Consider the following 27,948-nt stretch of genomic DNA (forward strand, 5'->3'; position numbering starts at 1 on the left):
ATCAGCAAAGGGCTGTGTGATGTCAGGTGCTGAGACTTTGACATGACCGGCACTGATCTTCAGCTTTGTTCCCTCTGTGGCATTTCAGCACTAAAATGAGTTTCTGCATATGCTGCAAATTCTTATGTTTCCTCAGGAGCAGTAGTTTTGATTTTCCATTTCTGTCCAAATGATTTTCCAGGGACAGTGTGTTTGGAACATAACCTGTGGGGTGGCACATGAGGAGCACAGCATCCATGGGAAATACCACCCCATTTTATTTTAAAGAAAGGCCCGGGCAGCTCCCACCTGCTTAGTAAAGAGCGTCCCCAGGAGCTCTGTCCAGAGATATGCCTCCAAATTGAGGCAGTGCCGTGGCTCAGTGGCCATGTGCCCACCCTGGGCAGCTGAGAAGGGTGGAGTCGGGCAGCCCATTTGTGACATCAGCAGGAATGCATTGCATGACAATGCAGGGGATGGGTTTAGGGCCACAGGCAGGCAGCACTGCTGCATTTTTGACCTGGGCCAATGGTGAGTGCAGCAGCAGGGGAAGGTCGGGCTGGACGAGGGATGTGGTGCAAACAGCGGCCCCTGTGGGAGCACCACGGGCAGTGCTTGGAACTGTCCCTGCCAGCGCTGGCCTCGGTCCCTGCTGCCACCCAGCTCCCTCGTACCCACTGCTCCTACCTGAGCACAGGGCCATGCGGCTCCTGGCCCCGCTCCCTCCCAGCCCCACTGAGCCCCTCTCTCCCATCTCTTGCAGATCATGGCTTTGGTGTTTGTTCTCGCATTGTTGGTGCGGGCGCTAAGTGTCAGTGTCAATACTGATGTGCTCATGCTCGAGAACGTGCAGCGGCGCGAGGTTGATCTGCAAAAGCACATGATACCTCCGCAGCACGAGATTGAGCAGAGGAATGAGCAGCAGAGCTGGGTGGACATGTCATCTCTGCTCTTTGCTCTGCTGCAGCACTGGAAGATCTGTTTCAGTATGGGACTGATTCTGTTGCTCTTTTGGAACATGGTGCAGTCCCTAAAAATGAAAAAGCGTGATGAAAGCAGCAGTGAAAATGACAGCTCCAGTGGCAAGGAGGAGGCATCGGGAGTGAAGGAAGAGGAAGAGGTGGAAAAGGAGGAACAGGAGGAACATCAGGAGGAACAGGTGGAACAGCAGGTGCAGGAGGAAGAGGAACAGGTGGAACAGGAGGAACAGCAGGTGCAGGAGGAACAGGAACGGGTGCAGGAGGAACAGGTGGAACAGGAGGAACAGCAGGTGCAGGAGGAGCAGGTGGAACAGGGCGGACAGCAGGAGCAGGTAGAACAGCAGGAGCAGGTGGAATTGGTGGAAAAGGAGGAACAGGAAGAAGAGGAGGATGACGAGGAAGAAGACTTCAAAGATTCAGCACTGACAAAATTTCTCACAAGGCGTGCCCTGGAAAAGGTGGAAGGAAGGGCCACCAGGTGCCCTATAGTGGAGGAGCTGATGAACGAGCTCGTGCAGACCTTCAGATTCATCTGGTCCAACAGCTTCTTCCCGGTGCTGCAGCCTGCCATTGGGGTGGGCAGTGCCTTTGAAGGCTGGAGTCCCCAGGAGTGGGACAATGTGTACTGCCTGCTCGTGCCCATAGAGCCTCCCCCCGGGCACACCTTCCTCCTGGAGCTGGGAGATGAAGGGCACGGGCTGGCAAGGAACTCCCGCGTCCGCGTGGAGCTTCAGTGCATGTGCCAAAGGGAGAAGCAGCTGGGGAATGTGCTGTGCTTCCTCCACCACCATGAGGAAGAGCTGAGCCAAAATCAGGACCCCAGCCTGCTACAGACTCTCTGCACTGACTCCTACCTGGATGTGGAGAGAACTGTCACCTGGTTCACCGTACAGGTGGCAGCAATCTGGAAGACCACCCACCACGCGCACGCCTACAGCCTGAAGGTGCTGCCTTCCAGACGCTCCTGCAAGCTCCAGCTGACAGAAGCCTACAGCGGGGAAAAAGTCCTCGTCGAGCTGCTGTTCGGGGTGCAGCAAGAATACTCGGACATCTACCTGACCAGCCAGAACACAGACGCCGGCTTTACGCCCAGCACAACATGGCCACAGAGCTGCGCTGTGGCAGAAAAGAAGTTCTTCCAGCACACGGCCAGGAGTACCGGACAGGACAGCTCCCACCTGCACTGCCTGACGTTGCTTGCCAGCATCTTAGTGGGCATGGGCTTTTCCACCTATGTCATCAAGACTCTTGTCCTCCACACTTTGGCCATCATCCCTTTGAAGAAGTGGCGCAGGAAGTATTTCCTGAATCGGATGGAGAATCTCCTGCGGTACCTGCGCTTCTGCCTGGATGAGAAATGCCTGAACCACTTCTTCCTTGGCAGCAAGTCGGTGCACAGCACGATTGTCCTGCCGCAGTCCTTCCGATCCGCCAAGCCGCTCAACCTCTTCCAGCACCTGGAGGAGGACCCGGACGCCCACTCCATAGCGCTGCGTGAGTTCAGGGAGCTGAGAGATCGCTACATCAGACTGCTGCTGTTCGGACGCTGAGAGAGACCTTTGTCCGAACCCTTCTCTTGTTTTGGCTGCAAGCTCACATCCTGTGAGCAATAAGACTCTGAGACCTATTTAGGAGGCCAGAGGTGGCTGTTTCCTTGTGGCAGTCAGTGTCACGTTGGAGAGAGCTTACCAGTGGAAGATCCGGCCTGTGACCAAATGACTCCATCTTGGTATGGGAGATCTGGGGATGGAACCATTGTATCTTGTGAAGGCAAGATGCAAACAGATGCTTCCCTGCTCCCTCTGACGACCATCTCTACTGAAGATCAACATCTGAACTACGAGTCATGCTGGAAACCCAGTGGTGACTAATTCTCTCTTGCTTTCTACAAAGACTCTTTGCTTTTATTTCCTATCTCTTTTCTATCACCCGACTTCCCTTCCCCATTTCCCTAAACAACAACAACTTTTAATAAACTCTTATAAACTATATATCCTGTTGTGTCTCAATCTCGCCGTCGTGTGTACGTATACTGAAAGAATATAGAGGCCACTAAGATGGTCAGGGTGCTGGAGCAGCTCTCCTGTGAGAAATGGTTGAGGGAACTGGGCTTGTTTAGCTTAGAGAAGGCTCTGGGGAGATCTCGTTGTGGCCTTGCAGTACTTGAAGGGAGCGTATACAGAGGAGGAATTGCTGTGTCACGGTGTTATCTAGATCAATCTATGTCTGTGACGGGGAGGGGCAGTAGGCTCCTGTTCCCCCTGGCTCCCAGCGTATAGGAAGGGAAAATAAGAAAGGGGTAGGGAGATGGGAGCTGGACTCAAGGAAACAAACAGAGAAGTGGCAACGATCTAAGGAGGAAAACTTATTATTTTACTAATTACAATCTAATGGAAATTGAGGCTAATAAGCCAAGTAAAATAAAAGGGAAAGAGAGAGAGAGGTTTTCCGAAGACCGAGAAGCCTACTTTGAAACTGAAGGTGCCACGGCTTGGAAGCACACCCAGACTCGCTACCAGGCAGTTTGAGAGAGAGACAGCATCACTTCCGTGATGTGTTTCCCTCTCTGACTGTGAGACCCTCTGGGACATGTAGTTGTTCTCTGTGCTCTATATGATGTTATGATGTGGAATACCAATAGAAAAATGTACAAAACCATGACATTGTGAGGGTGGGCAGTGATAGGACAAGGGGGAATGGCTTTAAATTCAGACAGGGAAAGTTTAGGTTGGATCTTAGGAGGAAGTTTTTCACTCAGAGGCTGGTGACGCACTGGAACGGGTTGCCCAAGGAGGCTGTGGATGCCCCATCCCTGCAGGCATTCAAGGCCAGGCTGGATGTGGCTCTGGGAAGCCTGGGCTGCTGGTTGGTGACCCTGCACACAGCAGGGGGTTGGGACTGGATGAGCACTGTGGACCTTTGCAACCCCGGCCATTTCATGATTGTATGATGGGTGACATAAATCGCTGTCTGATTATTGTTGCAATATGCTTCTTTTCATGTGCTCTTAACCAAATACTGCTGGTGTTGCCCTGGGTGTCCTGTTTGGGGTCGTATCCTGGTAGATGCTTTACGAATACAAATGGTGCATAAAGGCCTGTATAGTTCATTAGGACCAGATCTCATGTCCATCGATAGCAGTATTATATAGAAATAATATACCTTTACATATATAAAAATGATAGACCTTTCAGAAGGGTATATAAATGCAGCACAGTGGACAAACATATATTACTCTGTCCACCTGTTTGACAAAAATGTATATATTATTTTATACCCTGAAGCAGGGGTTTTAATATTCCTTCAACAATATTTTGATATAATCATCAATGACTATAACTGCTCTGCTCTGGATCTTCTTGTCATCTTTCTAAATGTCTGCTCCATTTTTTCATCATGTTGGACCAAAAATATAGCGTGGTGATGAACTACACAGGTCTGTTTTGTGCTGTAGATGCTTAGCCCTGGAAGTTTATCAGTAAATAAGAGAGATGAAAAATCCACTTTAGAGAGAGGATTAGGTAAAAAATTCAGCTTCTTGAAAGTAATCTGAGAGGTACTACTGACGTATTCGCCAATTAACCTGACTTATCCCAGGACTTCAACTGTCCCGGGGAGAGAGACACAAACATGGATGCCATCATGTCTTCTCTCAATATATTGCTCTGTCACACACCTTATATGCCATCCTAAATCCCGCGCAGACACGTACACCCGCTACGCAAAACCCGATGCACGCGAGAGAACCTATACACACACCTACCTAAACCCGCAGCCCACTAACTCTTAACCTACAGGCCTAACTCAGCTATTCTAGAACACTCCATCTACTCAGAACTACTGTATGCACTCATAAATCCTCGCAAAGACAACTTAGCACCCCAACATACTACAGAACTCTGTGATCAGTGGGAGGTTGGCACAGGTTTGCTGTTAAAAATGGCACTTTCTGCCCTTCTGTGTCCATGGGCTCCTGAAGGATTTGTAAATCCTTGTGCTAAAGGTGGATGAGGCTTGCACATCTCCTGCCACCTGATTATTACCTGTGCAGATGGAACATATCTCTGGGTTCTGCCTGCAGGTAGCAAGGACAGAGCAATCCCACATGGACAGGGACTTGCCAAGGTATAGCTGAAAGCAGGTGGTAGATAAGATGAATTGCCTTCCAGCAATTTGCAACCAGAACGAGGAGAAATTTCATATGATAGTGAGCTGCAGTTCCTCCTATCAAACCTGACCTGGTGCTAAGCCTTCTAACAGCTATTGTCTCGGACCATTTAGAAGAGAGAGTCCCATTCAGCATTTCCTGTCCCTGCTGTTACCTGGAGGCTTTTTGCTGTGCTCTCACTGCTCCTTTCCATGCTGATCTTTGGGATGCTGCATTGCTGTAGCATCACTGAGGAGCAGTTAGAGAATCACAGAATCATCATCATAGACTCATAGGATGGCTGGGGCTGAACAGTACCACAATGATCATCTAATTCCATCGCTGGTGGCACCGCAAAGATGAAAGGAAGAGGCTTTGTGTTATAGGAGCATTGCCATGCAGTGCTGATTGCCTATAGGGTTTCAAGCAAGGAAACACCAAAATAATAGATCAGAGCACCCATGATTTTGTGTTGTGTTCACGACAGTATTTGGCCCCTTATTTGCTATGGTGAGTTTCATTTGCTGGAAACCTTCATCTCTCTTTTAAATGATCATTCTTTGGTTTGAATCAAGCTTTAAATGGGAGTCAGTGAATGCGCTCCTGGATTTCTGTATGTGTTTGCCCGGTGGGATAGGTTGTAGTTAAGTGAAATGCATGGTGTAAGCAAAGAGAAATTGCTGTATGCAAACCATAATTTTTGCGTACTTACTGTTTGGAGTGCTGATGAAAGGGATGTATCACAGCATTTTTATCATGTCGGCTGCTCTCCCTGTCTCACTGCCTGAAGGGTGGCAAAGGGCCCCTTTCATCTGGAGGATTATGAGGCCATCATGGTAAACAGCAACACCTGGTTGGGTTGACATTGTTGGAGCTTTCATCTTTTGTTCGAAGTTTTGAAGTGTTCCTTGTGGTTCTTTTGTTCCCCGAGTCATGACTTGATGTTTAGCGAGATCAGGGAGGAGCAGCTTCTTGCTGGAGTCATTAATGTGGATGGGGAGGGGAGAAGACAGTGGCCAGCTGAGTGCTTCCAGAGTCCCAAGGTTGGGGATGGCCCTACAGGTTTGGAGCTCAGTTCTGGCTGCACAGAGGGTGCCTGGATCTCTGCTTCTGCTGCTTTCACCCCAACAAATGCTCCTTAAGAATGAAATGCAACATGCCGCTTGGCTTCATACCTCTTAATCCCAGAACAGGAGTCCATCCACAAGCGGATGAGAGAAACTGACAACAAAGGACTTAGCAAAGAGACACTGACAGAGTCAGTGGGCAGTGCTGCCAGTTTCTGCCTGCACTTGTAACCAACCACCCAGCCTTGCCACCATCACACTGGCTTCCTGAGCTCATTCATTTACTCTGGGGGGTGCCTGCAGGGCCTGGAGCGTGCAGGAGTGGAACGGGAGGCTGTCCATGAGGCACTGTGCTCGGGGGGATTTCCCTGGCTGGACCATTGCATGTTCTCTGCCTTGCAGCCTCTGAATGCAGACAGAGCCGGATCCTGGTGGGCGAATGCCAAAGAAATCTCTTAGTTGGTAGCCGAGTCTCATACTTGCCTTTATGATATTCTTTTAACATCAAAGTAAGATTCATATATAAAGCAGAGCACCCAAGAATATATCTCTAGTAATGGTGACAGTGAAATGTCATTTTTGGATGGAATGTTTTTATTTCCCTTCCTTTTTAGTCTCACCTTTTTTAGTTTTCTATCCACTGATTTTGCCCAGAATTTCCAACCTGTGGAAATATATTCCCGTGTTTATTTAGCACTGCTGCTTTTCCTGCGCTAGCAGTATGGATTTAGACATTGGCTCATCCTTTATGCAGTTCAGAGAATGACTTCAGGAAAAGTCCTAATCCAGCAAAGGTGGATTCTTCAATAAGGAAAAATACAGCTCAGATTGCAAGAATAAAGATGGAATGGGTCTTTGCTGTGTTCTGCCTCTTCCAAGCATGTAAGATTTTTCACTCAGGGGTGGTGACCCCAGCACTTGCTCTTGTTGAACCTCATCCCATTGGCCCCAGCCTATTGATCAGCCTGTCCTGGTCTCTCTGTGGGGCCTGTTTACCCTAAGGCAGATCAGCACTTCCTAACAACTTGCTGTCATGTGCAAAATTATTGAGGGTGCACTGGATAGATGCATAATGCAAGGGGCTTTGACTGGTTTGCCTACAGAGGAACCCACATTGGTGATTCTCTGAGCAGCAGCAGCAAAGCCTCACATGTGGAGGCTGACCAGATTGCAGAAGGGGAACAGGATACAAACAGTTTGAGGAGCTGCTTCACTGACATTTCCAACACTGTTTTGGTAAAGGCCTTCGCTAAGCACAGTGACCTGAGATAAGCACAGAGTCAAGTTTAACATGCCTGAGAGGAGGATCTGGAGAGGAGGATGTCAGAAGTGCTCCAGTGTTACCATGATGACTGGCTTCCCACTTGCCCCCCATTGTAGTTGCACTGCTTGGCACTGGAAGGCACCAGCCTGGAGCTCCGGCTGCAAGGCTCCGCCAAATGCAGGAAACAACAGACACCCAGAGACTGGTGAAGTACAGAAATCTGAATGCTGAATTCAGATTCAGGAAAGAATAGGTCCTGTTTCACTGGGTTACACAGCTTCTGTTGGTTAATAATATTTATTGATATCCTTGTTACCGGAAACAGAGAAGAAGAGCGATTATCTTCTGTGGAGAAACCTACACTAGGGAACCTGCTGTAGCAGGGGATTTGGTCTAGGGGATCTCGTGAGGTTCAAATGACTTCCAACCCTGTTGATCTGGGATCTCCCCTGGCTTCAGGAGGTGACTCTGGCCTTACCTCCCAGAAGTCAATACAGCCATGGCTGGGAGCCTTGTGCTGCAGGCAGCAAGGTATGCAGGTGAAGCACAGCTGGTCTGACAGCTGCCATCACGCTCCTGTCCTACAGGGCTGTCTCCTTACCTACCAGACCACTCTGTGCCTGCAGGGCTGCCTTGGTTCAACACCCACAGGCTCCCAGCCAAGCCTTTCTCTGTTGGCCTTTGAGAAATATTCCTGCCTCGTGCACATGTGATTTTGCAACATGGGGTAGACAGCAGTTGCTCCTGCTGTTTTCTCTACAGCATAAGCTCACCCAAAGGAGCCAGAGCCCATGCAGCTGAAGAGGCTGCTGCACATGTGGGCATCCTAATCATCATTGTTAGAGCCCCTTTGAGCTGCTTGGATCGAGCCATCTGGCCTTTTGCTCAGAGGACGTTCAGACCACCGGTGGCTGAGGGAGCAATCAGCAAAGGGCTGTGTGATGTCAGGTGCTGAGACTTTGACATGACCGGCACTGATCTTCAGCTTTGTTCCCTCTGTGGCATTTCAGCACTAAAATGAGTTTCTGCATATGCTGCAAATTCTTATGTTTCCTCAGGAGCAGTAGTTTTGATTTTCCATTTCTGTCCAAATGATTTTCCAGGGACAGTGTGTTTGGAACATAACCTGTGGGGTGGCACATGAGGAGCACAGCATCCATGGGAAATACCACCCCATTTTATTTTAAAGAAAGGCCCGGGCAGCTCCCACCTGCTTAGTAAAGAGCGTCCCCAGGAGCTCTGTCCAGAGATATGCCTCCAAATTGAGGCAGTGCCGTGGCTCAGTGGCCATGTGCCCACCCTGGGCAGCTGAGAAGGGTGGAGTCGGGCAGCCCATTTGTGACATCAGCAGGAATGCATTGCATGACAATGCAGGGGATGGGTTTAGGGCCACAGGCAGGCAGCGCTGCTGCATTTTTGACCTGGGCCAATGGTGAGTGCAGCAGCAGGGGAAGGTCGGGCTGGACGAGGGATGTGGTGCAAACAGCGGCCCCTGTGGGAGCACCACGGGCAGTGCTTGGAACTGTCCCTGCCAGCGCTGGCCTCGGTCCCTGCTGCCACCCAGCTCCCTCGTACCCACTGCTCCTACCTGAGCACAGGGCCATGCGGCTCCTGGCCCCGCTCCCTCCCAGCCCCACTGAGCCCCTCTCTCCCATCTCTTGCAGATCATGGCTTTGGTGTTTGTTCTCGCATTGTTGGTGCGGGCGCTAAGTGTCAGTGTCAATACTGATGTGCTCATGCTCGAGAACGTGCAGCGGCGCGAGGTTGATCTGCAAAAGCACATGATACCTCCGCAGCACGAGATTGAGCAGAGGAATGAGCAGCAGAGCTGGGTGGACATGTCATCTCTGCTCTTTGCTCTGCTGCAGCACTGGAAGATCTGTTTCAGTATGGGACTGATTCTGTTGCTCTTTTGGAACATGGTGCAGTCCCTAAAAATGAAAAAGCGTGATGAAAGCAGCAGTGAAAATGACAGCTCCAGTGGCAAGGAGGAGGCATCGGGAGTGAAGGAAGAGGAAGAGGAAGAGGTGGAAAAGGAGGAACAGGAGGAACATCAGGAGGAACAGGTGGAACAGCAGGTGCAGGAGGAAGAGGAACAGGTGGAACAGGAGGAACAGCAGGTGCAGGAGGAACAGGAACGGGTGCAGGAGGAACAGGTGGAACAGGAGGAACAGCAGGTGCAGGAGGAGCAGGTGGAACAGGGCGGACAGCAGGAGCAGGTAGAACAGCAGGAGCAGGTGGAATTGGTGGAAAAGGAGGAACAGGAAGAAGAGGAGGATGACGAGGAAGAAGACTTCAAAGATTCAGCACTGACAAAATTTCTCACAAGGCGTGCCCTGGAAAAGGTGGAAGGAAGGGCCACCAGGTGCCCTATAGTGGAGGAGCTGATGAACGAGCTCGTGCAGACCTTCAGATTCATCTGGTCCAACAGCTTCTTCCCGGTGCTGCAGCCTGCCATTGGGGTGGGCAGTGCCTTTGAAGGCTGGAGTCCCCAGGAGTGGGACAATGTGTACTGCCTGCTCGTGCCCATAGAGCCTCCCCCCGGGCACACCTTCCTCCTGGAGCTGGGAGATGAAGGGCACGGGCTGGCAAGGAACTCCCGCGTCCGCGTGGAGCTTCAGTGCATGTGCCAAAGGGAGAAGCAGCTGGGGAATGTGCTGTGCTTCCTCCACCACCATGAGGAAGAGCTGAGCCAAAATCAGGACCCCAGCCTGCTACAGACTCTCTGCACTGACTCCTACCTGGATGTGGAGAGAACTGTCACCTGGTTCACCGTACAGGTGGCAGCAATCTGGAAGACCACCCACCACGCGCACGCCTACAGCCTGAAGGTGCTGCCTTCCAGACGCTCCTGCAAGCTCCAGCTGACAGAAGCCTACAGCGGGGAAAAAGTCCTCGTCGAGCTGCTGTTCGGGGTGCAGCAAGAATACTCGGACATCTACCTGACCAGCCAGAACACAGACGCCGGCTTTACGCCCAGCACAACATGGCCACAGAGCTGTGCTGTGGCAGAAAAGAAGTTCTTCCAGCACACGGCCAGGAGTACCGGACAGGACAGCTCCCACCTGCACTGCCTGACGTTGCTTGCCAGCATCTTAGTGGGCATGGGCTTTTCCACCTATGTCATCAAGACTCTTGTCCTCCACAGTTTGGTCATCATCCCTTTGAAGAAGTGGCGCAGGAAGTATTTCCTGAATCGGATGGAGAATCTCCTGCGGTACCTGCGCTTCTGCCTGGATGAGAAATGCCTGAACCACTTCTTCCTTGGCAGCAAGTCGGTGCACAGCACGATTGTCCTGCCGCAGTCCTTCCGATCCGCCAAGCCGCTCAACCTCTTCCAGCACCTGGAGGAGGACCCGGACGCCCACTCCATAGCGCTGCGTGAGTTCAGGGAGCTGAGAGATCGCTACATCAGACTGCTGCTGTTCGGACGCTGAGAGAGACCTTTGTCCGAACCCTTCTCTTGTTTTGGCTGCAAGCTCACATCCTGTGAGCAATAAGACTCTGAGACCTATTTAGGAGGCCAGAGGTGGCTGTTTCCTTGTGGCAGTCAGTGTCACGTTGGAGAGAGCTTACCAGTGGAAGATCCGGCCTGTGACCAAATGACTCCATCTTGGTATGGGAGATCTGGGGATGGAACCATTGTATCTTGTGAAGGCAAGATGCAAACAGATGCTTCCCTGCTCCCTCTGACGACCATCTCTACTGAAGATCAACATCTGAACTACGAGTCATGCTGGAAACCCAGTGGTGACTAATTCTCTCTTGCTTTCTACAAAGACTCTTTGCTTTTATTTCCTATCTCTTTTCTATCACCCGACTTCCCTTCCCCATTTCCCTAAACAACAACAACTTTTAATAAACTCTTATAAACTATATATCCTGTTGTGTCTCAATCTCGCCGTCGTGTGTACGTATATTGAAAGAATATAGAGGCCACTAAGATGGTCAGGGTGCTGGAGCAGCTCTCCTGTGAGAAATGGTTGAGGGAACTGGGCTTGTTTAGCTTAGAGAAGGCTCTGGGGAGATCTCGTTGTGGCCTTGCAGTACTTGAAGGGAGCGTATACAGAGGAGGAATTGCTGTGTCACGGTGTTATCTAGATCAATCTATGTCTGTGACGGGGAGGGGCAGTAGGCTCCTGTTCCCCCTGGCTCCCAGCGTATAGGAAGGGAAAATAAGAAAGGGGTAGGGAGATGGGAGCTGGACTCAAGGAAACAAACAGAGAAGTGGCAACGATCTAAGGAGGAAAACTTATTATTTTACTAATTACAATCTAATGGAAATTGAGGCTAATAAGCCAAGTAAAATAAAAGGGAAAGAGAGAGAGAGGTTTTCCGAAGACCGAGAAGCCTACTTTGAAACTGAAGGTGCCACGGCTTGGAAGCACACCCAGACTCGCTACCAGGCAGTTTGAGAGAGAGACAGCATCACTTCCGTGATGTGTTTCCCTCTCTGACTGTGAGACCCTCTGGGACATGTACTTGTTCTCTGTGCTCTATATGATGTTATGATGTGGAATACCAATAGAAAAATGTACAAAACCATGACATTGTGAGGGTGGGCAGTGATAGGACAAGGGGGAATGGCTTTAAATTCAGACAGGGAAAGTTTAGGTTGGATCTTAGGAGGAAGTTTTTCACTCAGAGGCTGGTGACGCACTGGAACGGGTTGCCCAAGGAGGCTGTGGATGCCCCATCCCTGCAGGCATTCAAGGCCAGGCTGGATGTGGCTCTGGGCAGCCTGGGCTGCTGGTTGGTGACCCTGCACACAGCAGGGGGTTGGGACTGGATGAGCACTGTGGACCTTTGCAACCCCGGCCATTTCATGATTGTATGATGGGTGACATAAATCGCTGTCTGATTATTGTTGCAATATGCTTCTTTTCATGTGCTCTTAACCAAATACTGCTGGTGTTGCCCTGGGTGTCCTGTTTGGGGTCGTATCCTGGTAGATGCTTTACGAATACAAATGGTGCATAAAGGCCTGTATAGTTCATTAGGACCAGATCTCATGTCCATCGATAGCAGTATTATATAGAAATAATATACCTTTACATATATAAAAATGATAGACCTTTCAGAAGGGTATATAAATGCAGCACAGTGGACAAACATATATTACTCTGTCCACCTGTTTGACAAAAATGTATATATTATTTTATACCCTGAAGCAGGGGTTTTAATATTCCTTCAACAATATTTTGATATAATCATCAATGACTATAACTGCTCTGCTCTGGATCTTCTTGTCATCTTTCTAAATGTCTGCTCCATTTTTTCATCATGTTGGACCAAAAATATAGCGTGGTGATGAACTACACAGGTCTGTTTTGTGCTGTAGATGCTTAGCCCTGGAAGTTTATCAGTAAATAAGAGAGATGAAAAATCCACTTTAGAGAGAGGATTAGGTAAAAAATTCAGCTTCTTGAAAGTAATCTGAGAGGTACTACTGACGTATTCGCCAATTAACCTGACTTATCCCAGGACTTCAACTGTCCCGGGGAGAGAGACACAAACATGGATGCCATCATGTCTTCTCTCAATATATTGCTCTGTCACACACCTTATATGCCATCCTAAATCCCGCGCAGACACGTACACCCGCTACGCAAAACCCGATGCACGCGAGAGAACCTATACACACACCTACCTAAACCCGCAGCCCACTAACTCTTAACCTACAGGCCTAACTCAGCTATTCTAGAACACTCCATCTACTCAGAACTACTGTATGCACTCATAAATCCTCGCAAAGACAACTTAGCACCCCAACATACTACAGAACTCTGTGATCAGTGGGAGGTTGGCACAGGTTTGCTGTTAAAAATGGCACTTTCTGCCCTTCTGTGTCCATGGGCTCCTGAAGGATTTGTAAATCCTTGTGCTAAAGGTGGATGAGGCTTGCACATCTCCTGCCACCTGATTATTACCTTTGCAGATGGAACATATCTCTGGGTTCTGCCTGCAGGTAGCAAGGACAGAGCAATCCCACATGGACAGGGACTTGCCAAGGTATAGCTGAAAGCAGGTGGTAGATAAGATGAATTGCCTTCCAGCAATTTGCAACCAGAACGAGGAGAAATTTCATATGATAGTGAGCTGCAGTTCCTCCTATCAAACCTGACCTGGTGCTAAGCCTTCTAACAGCTATTGTCTCGGACCATTTAGAAGAGAGAGTCCCATTCAGCATTTCCTGTCCCTGCTGTTACCTGGAGGCTTTTTGCTGTGCTCTCACTGCTCCTTTCCATGCTGATCTTTGGGATGCTGCATTGCTGTAGCATCACTGAGGAGCAGTTAGAGAATCACAGAATCATCATCATAGACTCATAGGATGGCTGGGGCTGAACAGTACCACAATGATCATCTAATTCCATCGCTGGTGGCACCGCAAAGATGAAAGGAAGAGGCTTTGTGTTATAGGAGCATTGCCATGCAGTGCTGATTGCCTATAGGGTTTCAAGCAAGGAAACACCAAAATAATAGATCAGAGCACCCATGATTTTGTGTTGTGTTCACGACAGTATTTGGCCCCTTATTTGCTATGGTGAGTTTCATTTGCTGGAAACCTTCATCTCTCTTTTAAATGATCATTCTTTGGTTTGAATCAAGCTTTAAATGGGAGTCAGTGAATGCGCTCCTGGATTTCTGTATGTGTTTGCCCGGTGGGATAGGTTGTAGTTAAGTGAAATGCATGGTGTAAGCAAAGAGAAATTGCTGTATGCAAACCATAATTTTTGCGTACTTACTGTTTGGAGTGCTGATGAAAGGGATGTATCACAGCATTTTTATCATGTCGGCTGCTCTCCCTGTCTCACTGCCTGAAGGGTGGCAAAGGGCCCCTTTCATCTGGAGGATTATGAGGCCATCATGGTAAACAGCAACACCTGGTTGGGTTGACATTGTTGGAGCTTTCATCTTTTGTTCGAAGTTTTGAAGTGTTCCTTGTGGTTCTTTTGTTCCCCGAGTCATGACTTGATGTTTAGCGAGATCAGGGAGGAGCAGCTTCTTGCTGGAGTCATTAATGTGGATGGGGAGGGGAGAAGACAGTGGCCAGCTGAGTGCTTCCAGAGTCCCAAGGTTGGGGATGGCCCTACAGGTTTGGAGCTCAGTTCTGGCTGCACAGAGGGTGCCTGGATCTCTGCTTCTGCTGCTTTCACCCCAACAAATGCTCCTTAAGAATGAAATGCAACATGCCGCTTGGCTTCATACCTCTTAATCCCAGAACAGGAGTCCATCCACAAGCGGATGAGAGAAACTGACAACAAAGGACTTAGCAAAGAGACACTGACAGAGTCAGTGGGCAGTGCTGCCAGTTTCTGCCTGCACTTGTAACCAACCACCCAGCCTTGCCACCATCACACTGGCTTCCTGAGCTCATTCATTTACTCTGGGGGGTGCCTGCAGGGCCTGGAGCGTGCAGGAGTGGAACGGGAGGCTGTCCATGAGGCACTGTGCTCGGGGGGATTTCCCTGGCTGGACCATTGCATGTTCTCTGCCTTGCAGCCTCTGAATGCAGACAGAGCCGGATCCTGGTGGGCGAATGCCAAAGAAATCTCTTAGTTGGTAGCCGAGTCTCATACTTGCCTTTATGATATTCTTTTAACATCAAAGTAAGATTCATATATAAAGCAGAGCACCCAAGAATATATCTCTAGTAATGGTGACAGTGAAATGTCATTTTTGGATGGAATGTTTTTATTTCCCTTCCTTTTTAGTCTCACCTTTTTTAGTTTTCTATCCACTGATTTTGCCCAGAATTTCCAACCTGTGGAAATATATTCCCGTGTTTATTTAGCACTGCTGCTTTTCCTGCGCTAGCAGTATGGATTTAGACATTGGCTCATCCTTTATGCAGTTCAGAGAATGACTTCAGGAAAAGTCCTAATCCAGCAAAGGTGGATTCTTCAATAAGGAAAAATACAGCTCAGATTGCAAGAATAAAGATGGAATGGGTCTTTGCTGTGTTCTGCCTCTCCCAAGCATGTAAGATTTTTCACTCAGGGGTGGTGACCCCAGCACTTGCTCTTGTTGAACCTCATCCCATTGGCCCCAGCCTATTGATCAGCCTGTCCTGGTCTCTCTGTGGGGCCTGTTTACCCTAAGGCAGATCAGCACTTCCTAACAACTTGCTGTCATGTGCAAAATTATTGAGGGTGCACTGGATAGATGCATAATGCAAGGGGCTTTGACTGGTTTGCCTACAGAGGAACCCACATTGGTGATTCTCTGAGCAGCAGCAGCAAAGCCTCACATGTGGAGGCTGACCAGATTGCAGAAGGGGAACAGGATACAAACAGTTTGAGGAGCTGCTTCACTGACATTTCCAACACTGTTTTGGTAAAGGCCTTCGCTAAGCACAGTGACCTGAGATAAGCACAGAGTCAAGTTTAACATGCCTGAGAGGAGGATCTGGAGAGGAGGATGTCAGAAGTGCTCCAGTGTTACCATGATGACTGGCTTCCCACTTGCCCCCCATTGTAGTTGCACTGCTTGGCACTGGAAGGCACCAGCCTGGAGCTCCGGCTGCAAGGCTCCGCCAAATGCAGGAAACAACAGACACCCAGAGACTGGTGAAGTACAGAAATCTGAATGCTGAATTCAGATTCAGGAAAGAATAGGTCCTGTTTCACTGGGTTACACAGCTTCTGTTGGTTAATAATATTTATTGATATCCTTGTTACCGGAAACAGAGAAGAAGAGCGATTATCTTCTGTGGAGAAACCTACACTAGGGAACCTGCTGTAGCAGGGGATTTGGTCTAGGGGATCTCGTGAGGTTCAAATGACTTCCAACCCTGTTGATCTGGGATCTCCCCTGGCTTCAGGAGGTGACCCTGGCCTTACCTCCCAGAAGTCAATACAGCCATGGCTGGGAGCCTTGTGCTGCAGGCAGCAAGGTATGCAGGTGAAGCACAGCTGGTCTGACAGCTGCCATCACGCTCCTGTCCTACAGGGCTGTCTCCTTACCTACCAGACCACTCTGTGCCTGCAGGGCTGCCTTGGTTCAACACCCACAGGCTCCCAGCCAAGCCTTTCTCTGTTGGCCTTTGAGAAATATTCCTGCCTCGTGCACATGTGATTTTGCAACATGGGGTAGACAGCAGTTGCTCCTGCTGTTTTCTCTACAGCATAAGCTCACCCAAAGGAGCCAGAGCCCATGCAGCTGAAGAGGCTGCTGCACATGTGGGCATCCTAATCATCATTGTTAGAGCCCCTTTGAGCTGCTTGGATCGAGCCATCTGGCCTTTTGCTCAGAGGACGTTCAGACCACCGGTGGCTGAGGGAGCAATCAGCAAAGGGCTGTGTGATGTCAGGTGCTGAGACTTTGACATGACCGGCACTGATCTTCAGCTTTGTTCCCTCTGTGGCATTTCAGCACTAAAATGAGTTTCTGCATATGCTGCAAATTCTTATGTTTCCTCAGGAGCAGTAGTTTTGATTTTCCATTTCTGTCCAAATGATTTTCCAGGGACAGTGTGTTTGGAACATAACCTGTGGGGTGGCACATGAGGAGCACAGCATCCATGGGAAATACCACCCCATTTTATTTTAAAGAAAGGCCCGGGCAGCTCCCACCTGCTTAGTAAAGAGCGTCCCCAGGAGCTCTGTCCAGAGATATGCCTCCAAATTGAGGCAGTGCCGTGGCTCAGTGGCCATGTGCCCACCCTGGGCAGCTGAGAAGGGTGGAGTCGGGCAGCCCATTTGTGACATCAGCAGGAATGACACATGACAATGCAGGGGATGGGTTTAGGGCCACAGGCAGGCAGCGCTGCTGCATTTTTGACCTGGGCCAATGGTGAGTGCAGCAGCAGGGGAAGGTCGGGCTGGACGAGGGATGTGGTGCAAACAGCGGCCCCTGTGGGAGCACCACGGGCAGTGCTTGGAACTGTCCCTGCCAGCGCTGGCCTCGGTCCCTGCTGCCACCCAGCTCCCTCGTACCCACTGCTCCTACCTGAGCACAGGGCCATGCGGCTCCTGGCCCCGCTCCCTCCCAGCCCCACTGAGCCCCTCTCTCCCATCTCTTGCAGATCATGGCTTTGGTGTTTGTTCTCGCATTGTTGGTGCGGGCGCTAAGTGTCAGTGTCAATACTGATGTGCTCATGCTCGAGAACGTGCAGCGGCGCGAGGTTGATCTGCAAAAGCACATGATACCTCCGCAGCACGAGATTGAGCAGAGGAATGAGCAGCAGAGCTGGGTGGACATGTCATCTCTGCTCTTTGCTCTGCTGCAGCACTGGAAGATCTGTTTCAGTATGGGACTGATTCTGTTGCTCTTTTGGAACATGGTGCAGTCCCTAAAAATGAAAAAGCGTGATGAAAGCAGCAGTGAAAATGACAGCTCCAGTGGCAAGGAGGAGGCATCGGGAGTGAAGGAAGAGGAAGAGGAAGAGGTGGAAAAGGAGGAACAGGAGGAACATCAGGAGGAACAGGTGGAACAGCAGGTGCAGGAGGAAGAGGAACAGGTGGAACAGGAGGAACAGCAGGTGCAGGAGGAACAGGAACGGGTGCAGGAGGAACAGGTGGAACAGGAGGAACAGCAGGTGCAGGAGGAGCAGGTGGAACAGGGCGGACAGCAGGAGCAGGTAGAACAGCAGGAGCAGGTGGAATTGGTGGAAAAGGAGGAACAGGAAGAAGAGGAGGATGACGAGGAAGAAGACTTCAAAGATTCAGCACTGACAAAATTTCTCACAAGGCGTGCCCTGGAAAAGGTGGAAGGAAGGGCCACCAGGTGCCCTATAGTGGAGGAGCTGATGAACGAGCTCGTGCAGACCTTCAGATTCATCTGGTCCAACAGCTTCTTCCCGGTGCTGCAGCCTGCCATTGGGGTGGGCAGTGCCTTTGAAGGCTGGAGTCCCCAGGAGTGGGACAATGTGTACTGCCTGCTCGTGCCCATAGAGCCTCCCCCCGGGCACACCTTCCTCCTGGAGCTGGGAGATGAAGGGCACGGGCTGGCAAGGAACTCCCGCGTCCGCGTGGAGCTTCAGTGCATGTGCCAAAGGGAGAAGCAGCTGGGGAATGTGCTGTGCTTCCTCCACCACCATGAGGAAGAGCTGAGCCAAAATCAGGACCCCAGCCTGCTACAGACTCTCTGCACTGACTCCTACCTGGATGTGGAGAGAACTGTCACCTGGTTCACCGTACAGGTGGCAGCAATCTGGAAGACCACCCACCACGCGCACGCCTACAGCCTGAAGGTGCTGCCTTCCAGACGCTCCTGCAAGCTCCAGCTGACAGAAGCCTACAGCGGGGAAAAATTCCTCGTCGAGCTGCTGTTCGGGGTGCAGCAAGAATACTCGGACATCTACCTGACCAGCCAGAACACAGACGCCGGCTTTACGCCCAGCACAACATGGCCACAGAGCTGCGCTGTGGCAGAAAAGAAGTTCTTCCAGCACACGGCCAGGAGTACCGGACAGGACAGCTCCCACCTGCACTGCCTGACGTTGCTTGCCAGCATCTTAGTGGGCATGGGCTTTTCCACCTATGTCATCAAGACTCTTGTCCTCCACACTTTGGCCATCATCCCTTTGAAGAAGTGGCGCAGGAAGTATTTCCTGAATCGGATGGAGAATCTCCTGCGGTACCTGCGCTTCTGCCTGGATGAGAAATGCCTGAACCACTTCTTCCTTGGCAGCAAGTCGGTGCACAGCACGATTGTCCTGCCGCAGTCCTTCCGATCCGCCAAGCCGCTCAACCTCTTCCAGCACCTGGAGGAGGACCCGGACGCCCACTCCATAGCGCTGCGTGAGTTCAGGGAGCTGAGAGATCGCTACATCAGACTGCTGCTGTTCGGACGCTGAGAGAGACCTTTGTCCGAACCCTTCTCTTGTTTTGGCTGCAAGCTCACATCCTGTGAGCAATAAGACTCTGAGACCTATTTAGGAGGCCAGAGGTGGCTGTTTCCTTGTGGCAGTCAGTGTCACGTTGGAGAGAGCTTACCAGTGGAAGATCCGGCCTGTGACCAAATGACTCCATCTTGGTATGGGAGATCTGGGGATGGAACCATTGTATCTTGTGAAGGCAAGATGCAAACAGATGCTTCCCTGCTCCCTCTGACGACCATCTCTACTGAAGATCAACATCTGAACTACGAGTCATGCTGGAAACCCAGTGGTGACTAATTCTCTCTTGCTTTCTACAAAGACTCTTTGCTTTTATTTCCTATCTCTTTTCTATCACCCGACTTCCCTTCCCCATTTCCCTAAACAACAACAACTTTTAATAAACTCTTATAAACTATATATCCTGTTGTGTCTCAATCTCGCCGTCGTGTGTACGTATATTGAAAGAATATAGAGGCCACTAAGATGGTCAGGGTGCTGGAGCAGCTCTCCTGTGAGAAATGGTTGAGGGAACTGGGCTTGTTTAGCTTAGAGAAGGCTCTGGGGAGATCTCGTTGTGGCCTTGCAGTACTTGAAGGGAGCGTATACAGAGGAGGAATTGCTGTGTCACGGTGTTATCTAGATCAATCTATGTCTGTGACGGGGAGGGGCAGTAGGCTCCTGTTCCCCCTGGCTCCCAGCGTATAGGAAGGGAAAATAAGAAAGGGGTAGGGAGATGGGAGCTGGACTCAAGGAAACAAACAGAGAAGTGGCAACGATCTAAGGAGGAAAACTTATTATTTTACTAATTACAATCTAATGGAAATTGAGGCTAATAAGCCAAGTAAAATAAAAGGGAAAGAGAGAGAGAGGTTTTCCGAAGACCGAGAAGCCTACTTTGAAACTGAAGGTGCCACGGCTTGGAAGCACACCCAGACTCGCTACCAGGCAGTTTGAGAGAGAGACAGCATCACTTCCGTGATGTGTTTCCCTCTCTGACTGTGAGACCCTCTGGGACATGTAGTTGTTCTCTGTGCTCTATATGATGTTATGATGTGGAATACCAATAGAAAAATGTACAAAACCATGACATTGTGAGGGTGGGCAGTGATAGGACAAGGGGGAATGGCTTTAAATTCAGACAGGGAAAGTTTAGGTTGGATCTTAGGAGGAAGTTTTTCACTCAGAGGCTGGTGACGCACTGGAACGGGTTGCCCAAGGAGGCTGTGGATGCCCCATCCCTGCAGGCATTCAAGGCCAGGCTGGATGTGGCTCTGGGCAGCCTGGGCTGCTGGTTGGTGACCCTGCACACAGCAGGGGGTTGGGACTGGATGAGCACTGTGGACCTTTGCAACCCCGGCCATTTCATGATTGTATGATGGGTGACATAAATCGCTGTCTGATTATTGTTGCAATATGCTTCTTTTCATGTGCTCTTAACCAAATACTGCTGGTGTTGCCCTGGGTGTCCTGTTTGGGGTCGTATCCTGGTAGATGCTTTACGAATACAAATGGTGCATAAAGGCCTGTATAGTTCATTAGGACCAGATCTCATGTCCATCGATAGCAGTATTATATAGAAATAATATACCTTTACATATATAAAAATGATAGACCTTTCAGAAGGGTATATAAATGCAGCACAGTGGACAAACATATATTACTCTGTCCACCTGTTTGACAAAAATGTATATATTATTTTATACCCTGAAGCAGGGGTTTTAATATTCCTTCAACAATATTTTGATATAATCATCAATGACTATAACTGCTCTGCTCTGGATCTTCTTGTCATCTTTCTAAATGTCTGCTCCATTTTTTCATCATGTTGGACCAAAAATATAGCGTGGTGATGAACTACACAGGTCTGTTTTGTGCTGTAGATGCTTAGCCCTGGAAGTTTATCAGTAAATAAGAGAGATGAAAAATCCACTTTAGAGAGAGGATTAGGTAAAAAATTCAGCTTCTTGAAAGTAATCTGAGAGGTACTACTGACGTATTCGCCAATTAACCTGACTTATCCCAGGACTTCAACTGTCCCGGGGAGAGAGACACAAACATGGATGCCATCATGTCTTCTCTCAATATATTGCTCTGTCACACACCTTATATGCCATCCTAAATCCCGCGCAGACACGTACACCCGCTACGCAAAACCCGATGCACGCGAGAGAACCTATACACACACCTACCTAAACCCGCAGCCCACTAACTCTTAACCTACAGGCCTAACTCAGCTATTCTAGAACACTCCATCTACTCAGAACTACTGTATGCACTCATAAATCCTCGCAAAGACAACTTAGCACCCCAACATACTACAGAACTCTGTGATCAGTGGGAGGTTGGCACAGGTTTGCTGTTAAAAATGGCACTTTCTGCCCTTCTGTGTCCATGGGCTCCTGAAGGATTTGTAAATCCTTGTGCTAAAGGTGGATGAGGCTTGCACATCTCCTGCCACCTGATTATTACCTTTGCAGATGGAACATATCTCTGGGTTCTGCCTGCAGGTAGCAAGGACAGAGCAATCCCACATGGACAGGGACTTGCCAAGGTATAGCTGAAAGCAGGTGGTAGATAAGATGAATTGCCTTCCAGCAATTTGCAACCAGAACGAGGAGAAATTTCATATGATAGTGAGCTGCAGTTCCTCCTATCAAACCTGACCTGGTGCTAAGCCTTCTAACAGCTATTGTCTCGGACCATTTAGAAGAGAGAGTCCCATTCAGCATTTCCTGTCCCTGCTGTTACCTGGAGGCTTTTTGCTGTGCTCTCACTGCTCCTTTCCATGCTGATCTTTGGGATGCTGCATTGCTGTAGCATCACTGAGGAGCAGTTAGAGAATCACAGAATCATCATCATAGACTCATAGGATGGCTGGGGCTGAACAGTACCACAATGATCATCTAATTCCATCGCTGGTGGCACCGCAAAGATGAAAGGAAGAGGCTTTGTGTTATAGGAGCATTGCCATGCAGTGCTGATTGCCTATAGGGTTTCAAGCAAGGAAACACCAAAATAATAGATCAGAGCACCCATGATTTTGTGTTGTGTTCACGACAGTATTTGGCCCCTTATTTGCTATGGTGAGTTTCATTTGCTGGAAACCTTCATCTCTCTTTTAAATGATCATTCTTTGGTTTGAATCAAGCTTTAAATGGGAGTCAGTGAATGCGCTCCTGGATTTCTGTATGTGTTTGCCCGGTGGGATAGGTTGTAGTTAAGTGAAATGCATGGTGTAAGCAAAGAGAAATTGCTGTATGCAAACCATAATTTTTGCGTACTTACTGTTTGGAGTGCTGATGAAAGGGATGTATCACAGCATTTTTATCATGTCGGCTGCTCTCCCTGTCTCACTGCCTGAAGGGTGGCAAAGGGCCCCTTTCATCTGGAGGATTATGAGGCCATCATGGTAAACAGCAACACCTGGTTGGGTTGACATTGTTGGAGCTTTCATCTTTTGTTCGAAGTTTTGAAGTGTTCCTTGTGGTTCTTTTGTTCCCCGAGTCATGACTTGATGTTTAGCGAGATCAGGGAGGAGCAGCTTCTTGCTGGAGTCATTAATGTGGATGGGGAGGGGAGAAGACAGTGGCCAGCTGAGTGCTTCCAGAGTCCCAAGGTTGGGGATGGCCCTACAGGTTTGGAGCTCAGTTCTGGCTGCACAGAGGGTGCCTGGATCTCTGCTTCTGCTGCTTTCACCCCAACAAATGCTCCTTAAGAATGAAATGCAACATGCCGCTTGGCTTCATACCTCTTAATCCCAGAACAGGAGTCCATCCACAAGCGGATGAGAGAAACTGACAACAAAGGACTTAGCAAAGAGACACTGACAGAGTCAGTGGGCAGTGCTGCCAGTTTCTGCCTGCACTTGTAACCAACCACCCAGCCTTGCCACCATCACACTGGCTTCCTGAGCTCATTCATTTACTCTGGGGGGTGCCTGCAGGGCCTGGAGCGTGCAGGAGTGGAACGGGAGGCTGTCCATGAGGCACTGTGCTCGGGGGGATTTCCCTGGCTGGACCATTGCATGTTCTCTGCCTTGCAGCCTCTGAATGCAGACAGAGCCGGATCCTGGTGGGCGAATGCCAAAGAAATCTCTTAGTTGGTAGCCGAGTCTCATACTTGCCCTTATGATATTCTTTTAACATCAAAGTAAGATTCATATATAAAGCAGAGCACCCAAGAATATATCTCTAGTAATGGTGACAGTGAAATGTCATTTTTGGATGGAATGTTTTTATTTCCCTTCCTTTTTAGTCTCACCTTTTTTAGTTTTCTATCCACTGATTTTGCCCAGAATTTCCAACCTGTGGAAATATATTCCCGTGTTTATTTAGCACTGCTGCTTTTCCTGCGCTAGCAGTATGGATTTAGACATTGGCTCATCCTTTATGCAGTTCAGAGAATGACTTCAGGAAAAGTCCTAATCCAGCAAAGGTGGATTCTTCAATAAGGAAAAATACAGCTCAGATTGCAAGAATAAAGATGGAATGGGTCTTTGCTGTGTTCTGCCTCTCCCAAGCATGTAAGATTTTTCACTCAGGGGTGGTGACCCCAGCACTTGCTCTTGTTGAACCTCATCCCATTGGCCCCAGCCTATTGATCAGCCTGTCCTGGTCTCTCTGTGGGGCCTGTTTACCCTAAGGCAGATCAGCACTTCCTAACAACTTGCTGTCATGTGCAAAATTATTGAGGGTGCACTGGATAGATGCATAATGCAAGGGGCTTTGACTGGTTTGCCTACAGAGGAACCCACATTGGTGATTCTCTGAGCAGCAGCAGCAAAGCCTCACATGTGGAGGCTGACCAGATTGCAGAAGGGGAACAGGATACAAACAGTTTGAGGAGCTGCTTCACTGACATTTCCAACACTGTTTTGGTAAAGGCCTTCGCTAAGCACAGTGACCTGAGATAAGCACAGAGTCAAGTTTAACATGCCTGAGAGGAGGATCTGGAGAGGAGGATATCAGAAGTGCTCCAGTGTTACCATGATGACTGGCTTCCCACTTGCCCCCCATTGTAGTTGCACTGCTTGGCACTGGAAGGCACCAGCCTGGAGCTCCGGCTGCAAGGCTCCGCCAAATGCAGGAAACAACAGACACCCAGAGACTGGTGAAGTACAGAAATCTGAATGCTGAATTCAGATTCAGGAAAGAATAGGTCCTGTTTCACTGGGTTACACAGCTTCTGTTGGTTAATAATATTTATTGATATCCTTGTTACCGGAAACAGAGAAGAAGAGCGATTATCTTCTGTGGAGAAACCTACACTAGGGAACCTGCTGTAGCAGGGGATTTGGTCTAGGGGATCTCGTGAGGTTCAAATGACTTCCAACCCTGTTGATCTGGGATCTCCCCTGGCTTCAGGAGGTGACTCTGGCCTTACCTCCCAGAAGTCAATACAGCCATGGCTGGGAGCCTTGTGCTGCAGGCAGCAAGGTATGCAGGTGAAGCACAGCTGGTCTGACAGCTGCCATCATGCTCCTGTCCTACAGGGCTGTCTCCTTACCTACCAGACCACTCTGTGCCTGCAGGGCTGCCTTGGTTCAACACCCACAGGCTCCCAGCCAAGCCTTTCTCTGTTGGCCTTTGAGAAATATTCCTGCCTCGTGCACATGTGATTTTGCAACATGGGGTAGACAGCAGTTGCTCCTGCTGTTTTCTCTACAGCATAAGCTCACCCAAAGGAGCCAGAGCCCATGCAGCTGAAGAGGCTGCTGCACATGTGGGCATCCTAATCATCATTGTTAGAGCCCCTTTGAGCTGCTTGGATCGAGCCATCTGGCCTTTTGCTCAGAGGACGTTCAGACCACTGGTGGCTGAGGGAGCAATCAGCAAAGGGCTGTGTGATGTCAGGTGCTGAGACTTTGACATGACCGGCACTGATCTTCAGCTTTGTTCCCTCTGTGGCATTTCAGCACTAAAATGAGTTTCTGCATATGCTGCAAATTCTTATGTTTCCTCAGGAGCAGTAGTTTTGATTTTCCATTTCTGTCCAAATGATTTTCCAGGGACAGTGTGTTTGGAACATAACCTGTGGGGTGGCACATGAGGAGCACAGCATCCATGGGAAATACCACCCCATTTTATTTTAAAGAAAGGCCCGGGCAGCTCCCACCTGCTTAGTAAAGAGCGTCCCCAGGAGCTCTGTCCAGAGATATGCCTCCAAATTGAGGCAGTGCCGTGGCTCAGTGGCCATGTGCCCACCCTGGGCAGCTGAGAAGGGTGGAGTCGGGCAGCCCATTTGTGACATCAGCAGGAATGCATTGCATGACAATGCAGGGGATGGGTTTAGGGCCACAGGCAGGCAGCGCTGCTGCATTTTTGACCTGGGCCAATGGTGAGTGCAGCAGCAGGGGAAGGTCGGGCTGGACGAGGGATGTGGTGCAAACAGCGGCCCCTGTGGGAGCACCACGGGCAGTGCTTGGAACTGTCCCTGCCAGCGCTGGCCTCGGTCCCTGCTGCCACCCAGCTCCCTCGTACCCACTGCTCCTACCTGAGCACAGGGCCATGCGGCTCCTGGCCCCGCTCCCTCCCAGCCCCACTGAGCCCCTCTCTCCCATCTCTTGCAGATCATGGCTTTGGTGTTTGTTCTCGCATTGTTGGTGCGGGCGCTAAGTGTCAGTGTCAATACTGATGTGCTCATGCTCGAGAACGTGCAGCGGCGCGAGGTTGATCTGCAAAAGCACATGATACCTCCGCAGCACGAGATTGAGCAGAGGAATGAGCAGCAGAGCTGGGTGGACATGTCATCTCTGCTCTTTGCTCTGCTGCAGCACTGGAAGATCTGTTTCAGTATGGGACTGATTCTGTTGCTCTTTTGGAACATGGTGCAGTCCCTAAAAATGAAAAAGCGTGATGAAAGCAGCAGTGAAAATGACAGCTCCAGTGGCAAGGAGGAGGCATCGGGAGTGAAGGAAGAGGAAGAGGTGGAAAAGGAGGAACAGGAGGAACATCAGGAGGAACAGGTGGAACAGCAGGTGCAGGAGGAAGAGGAACAGGTGGAACAGGAGGAACAGCAGGTGCAGGAGGAACAGGAACGGGTGCAGGAGGAACAGGTGGAACAGGAGGAACAGCAGGTGCAGGAGGAGCAGGTGGAACAGGGCGGACAGCAGGAGCAGGTAGAACAGCAGGAGCAGGTGGAATTGGTGGAAAAGGAGGAACAGGAAGAAGAGGAGGATGACGAGGAAGAAGACTTCAAAGATTCAGCACTGACAAAATTTCTCACAAGGCGTGCCCTGGAAAAGGTGGAAGGAAGGGCCACCAGGTGCCCTATAGTGGAGGAGCTGATGAACGAGCTCGTGCAGACCTTCAGATTCATCTGGTCCAACAGCTTCTTCCCGGTGCTGCAGCCTGCCATTGGGGTGGGCAGTGCCTTTGAAGGCTGGAGTCCCCAGGAGTGGGACAATGTGTACTGCCTGCTCGTGCCCATAGAGCCTCCCCCCGGGCACACCTTCCTCCTGGAGCTGGGAGATGAAGGGCACGGGCTGGCAAGGAACTCCCGCGTCCGCGTGGAGCTTCAGTGCATGTGCCAAAGGGAGAAGCAGCTGGGGAATGTGCTGTGCTTCCTCCACCACCATGAGGAAGAGCTGAGCCAAAATCAGGACCCCAGCCTGCTACAGACTCTCTGCACTGACTCCTACCTGGATGTGGAGAGAACTGTCACCTGGTTCACCGTACAGGTGGCAGCAATCTGGAAGACCACCCACCACGCGCACGCCTACAGCCTGAAGGTGCTGCCTTCCAGACGCTCCTGCAAGCTCCAGCTGACAGAAGCCTACAGCGGGGAAAAAGTCCTCGTCGAGCTGCTGTTCGGGGTGCAGCAAGAATACTCGGACATCTACCTGACCAGCCAGAACACAGACGCCGGCTTTACGCCCAGCACAACATGGCCACAGAGCTGTGCTGTGGCAGAAAAGAAGTTCTTCCAGCACACGGCCAGGAGTACCGGACAGGACAGCTCCCACCTGCACTGCCTGACGTTGCTTGCCAGCATCTTAGTGGGCATGGGCTTTTCCACCTATGTCATCAAGACTCTTGTCCTCCACACTTTGGCCATCATCCCTTTGAAGAAGTGGCGCAGGAAGTATTTCCTGAATCGGATGGAGAATCTCCTGCGGTACCTGCGCTTCTGCCTGGATGAGAAATGCCTGAACCACTTCTTCCTTGGCAGCAAGTCGGTGCACAGCACGATTGTCCTGCCGCAGTCCTTCCGATCCGCCAAGCCGCTCAACCTCTTCCAGCACCTGGAGGAGGACCCGGATGCCCACTCCATAGCGCTGCGTGAGTTCAGGGAGCTGAGAGATCGCTACATCAGACTGCTGCTGTTCGGACGCTGAGAGAGACCTTTGTCCGAACCCTTCTCTTGTTTTGGCTGCAAGCTCACATCCTGTGAGCAATAAGACTCTGAGACCTATTTAGGAGGCCAGAGGTGGCTGTTTCCTTGTGGCAGTCAGTGTCACGTTGGAGAGAGCTTACCAGTGGAAGATCCGGCCTGTGACCAAATGACTCCATCTTGGTATGGGAGATCTGGGGATGGAACCATTGTATCTTGTGAAGGCAAGATGCAAACAGATGCTTCCCTGCTCCCTCTGACGACCATCTCTACTGAAGATCAACATCTGAACTACGAGTCATGCTGGAAACCCAGTGGTGACTAATTCTCTCTTGCTTTCTACAAAGACTCTTTGC

At 50.1% G+C, this 27,948-nt stretch overlaps 2 protein-coding genes across 2 annotated transcripts; both read left to right on the forward strand.

Annotated features, from left to right (window-relative positions):
- Positions 1-549: 549 nt before the first annotated feature.
- Positions 550-2,527, forward strand: LOC146759257 (inositol 1,4,5-trisphosphate receptor-interacting protein-like 1). The gene is made up of 2 exons (XM_085510336.1): positions 550-624; positions 1,328-2,527. The coding sequence occupies exons 1-2, from the start codon at positions 550-552 to the stop codon at positions 2,507-2,509; spliced, it is 1,257 nt and encodes a 418-aa protein (XP_085366462.1). The 3' UTR covers positions 2,510-2,527.
- An 8,014-nt stretch (positions 2,528-10,541) lies between these two features.
- On the forward strand, positions 10,542-27,596 carry LOC146759258 (uncharacterized). Its single transcript, XM_085510337.1, has 3 exons — positions 10,542-10,654; positions 17,512-19,093; positions 26,415-27,596. Exons 1-3 carry the CDS (start codon positions 10,542-10,544, stop codon positions 27,594-27,596), a joined length of 2,877 nt encoding a protein of 958 aa, XP_085366463.1.
- The last annotated feature ends 352 nt before the right edge of the window (positions 27,597-27,948 follow it).

Source organism: Coturnix japonica, chromosome 10 (genome assembly GCF_054131305.1).
Source record: "Coturnix japonica strain WE chromosome 10, WE-NBRP24, whole genome shotgun sequence".
NCBI classification, from domain to species: domain Eukaryota; kingdom Metazoa; phylum Chordata; class Aves; order Galliformes; family Phasianidae; genus Coturnix; species Coturnix japonica.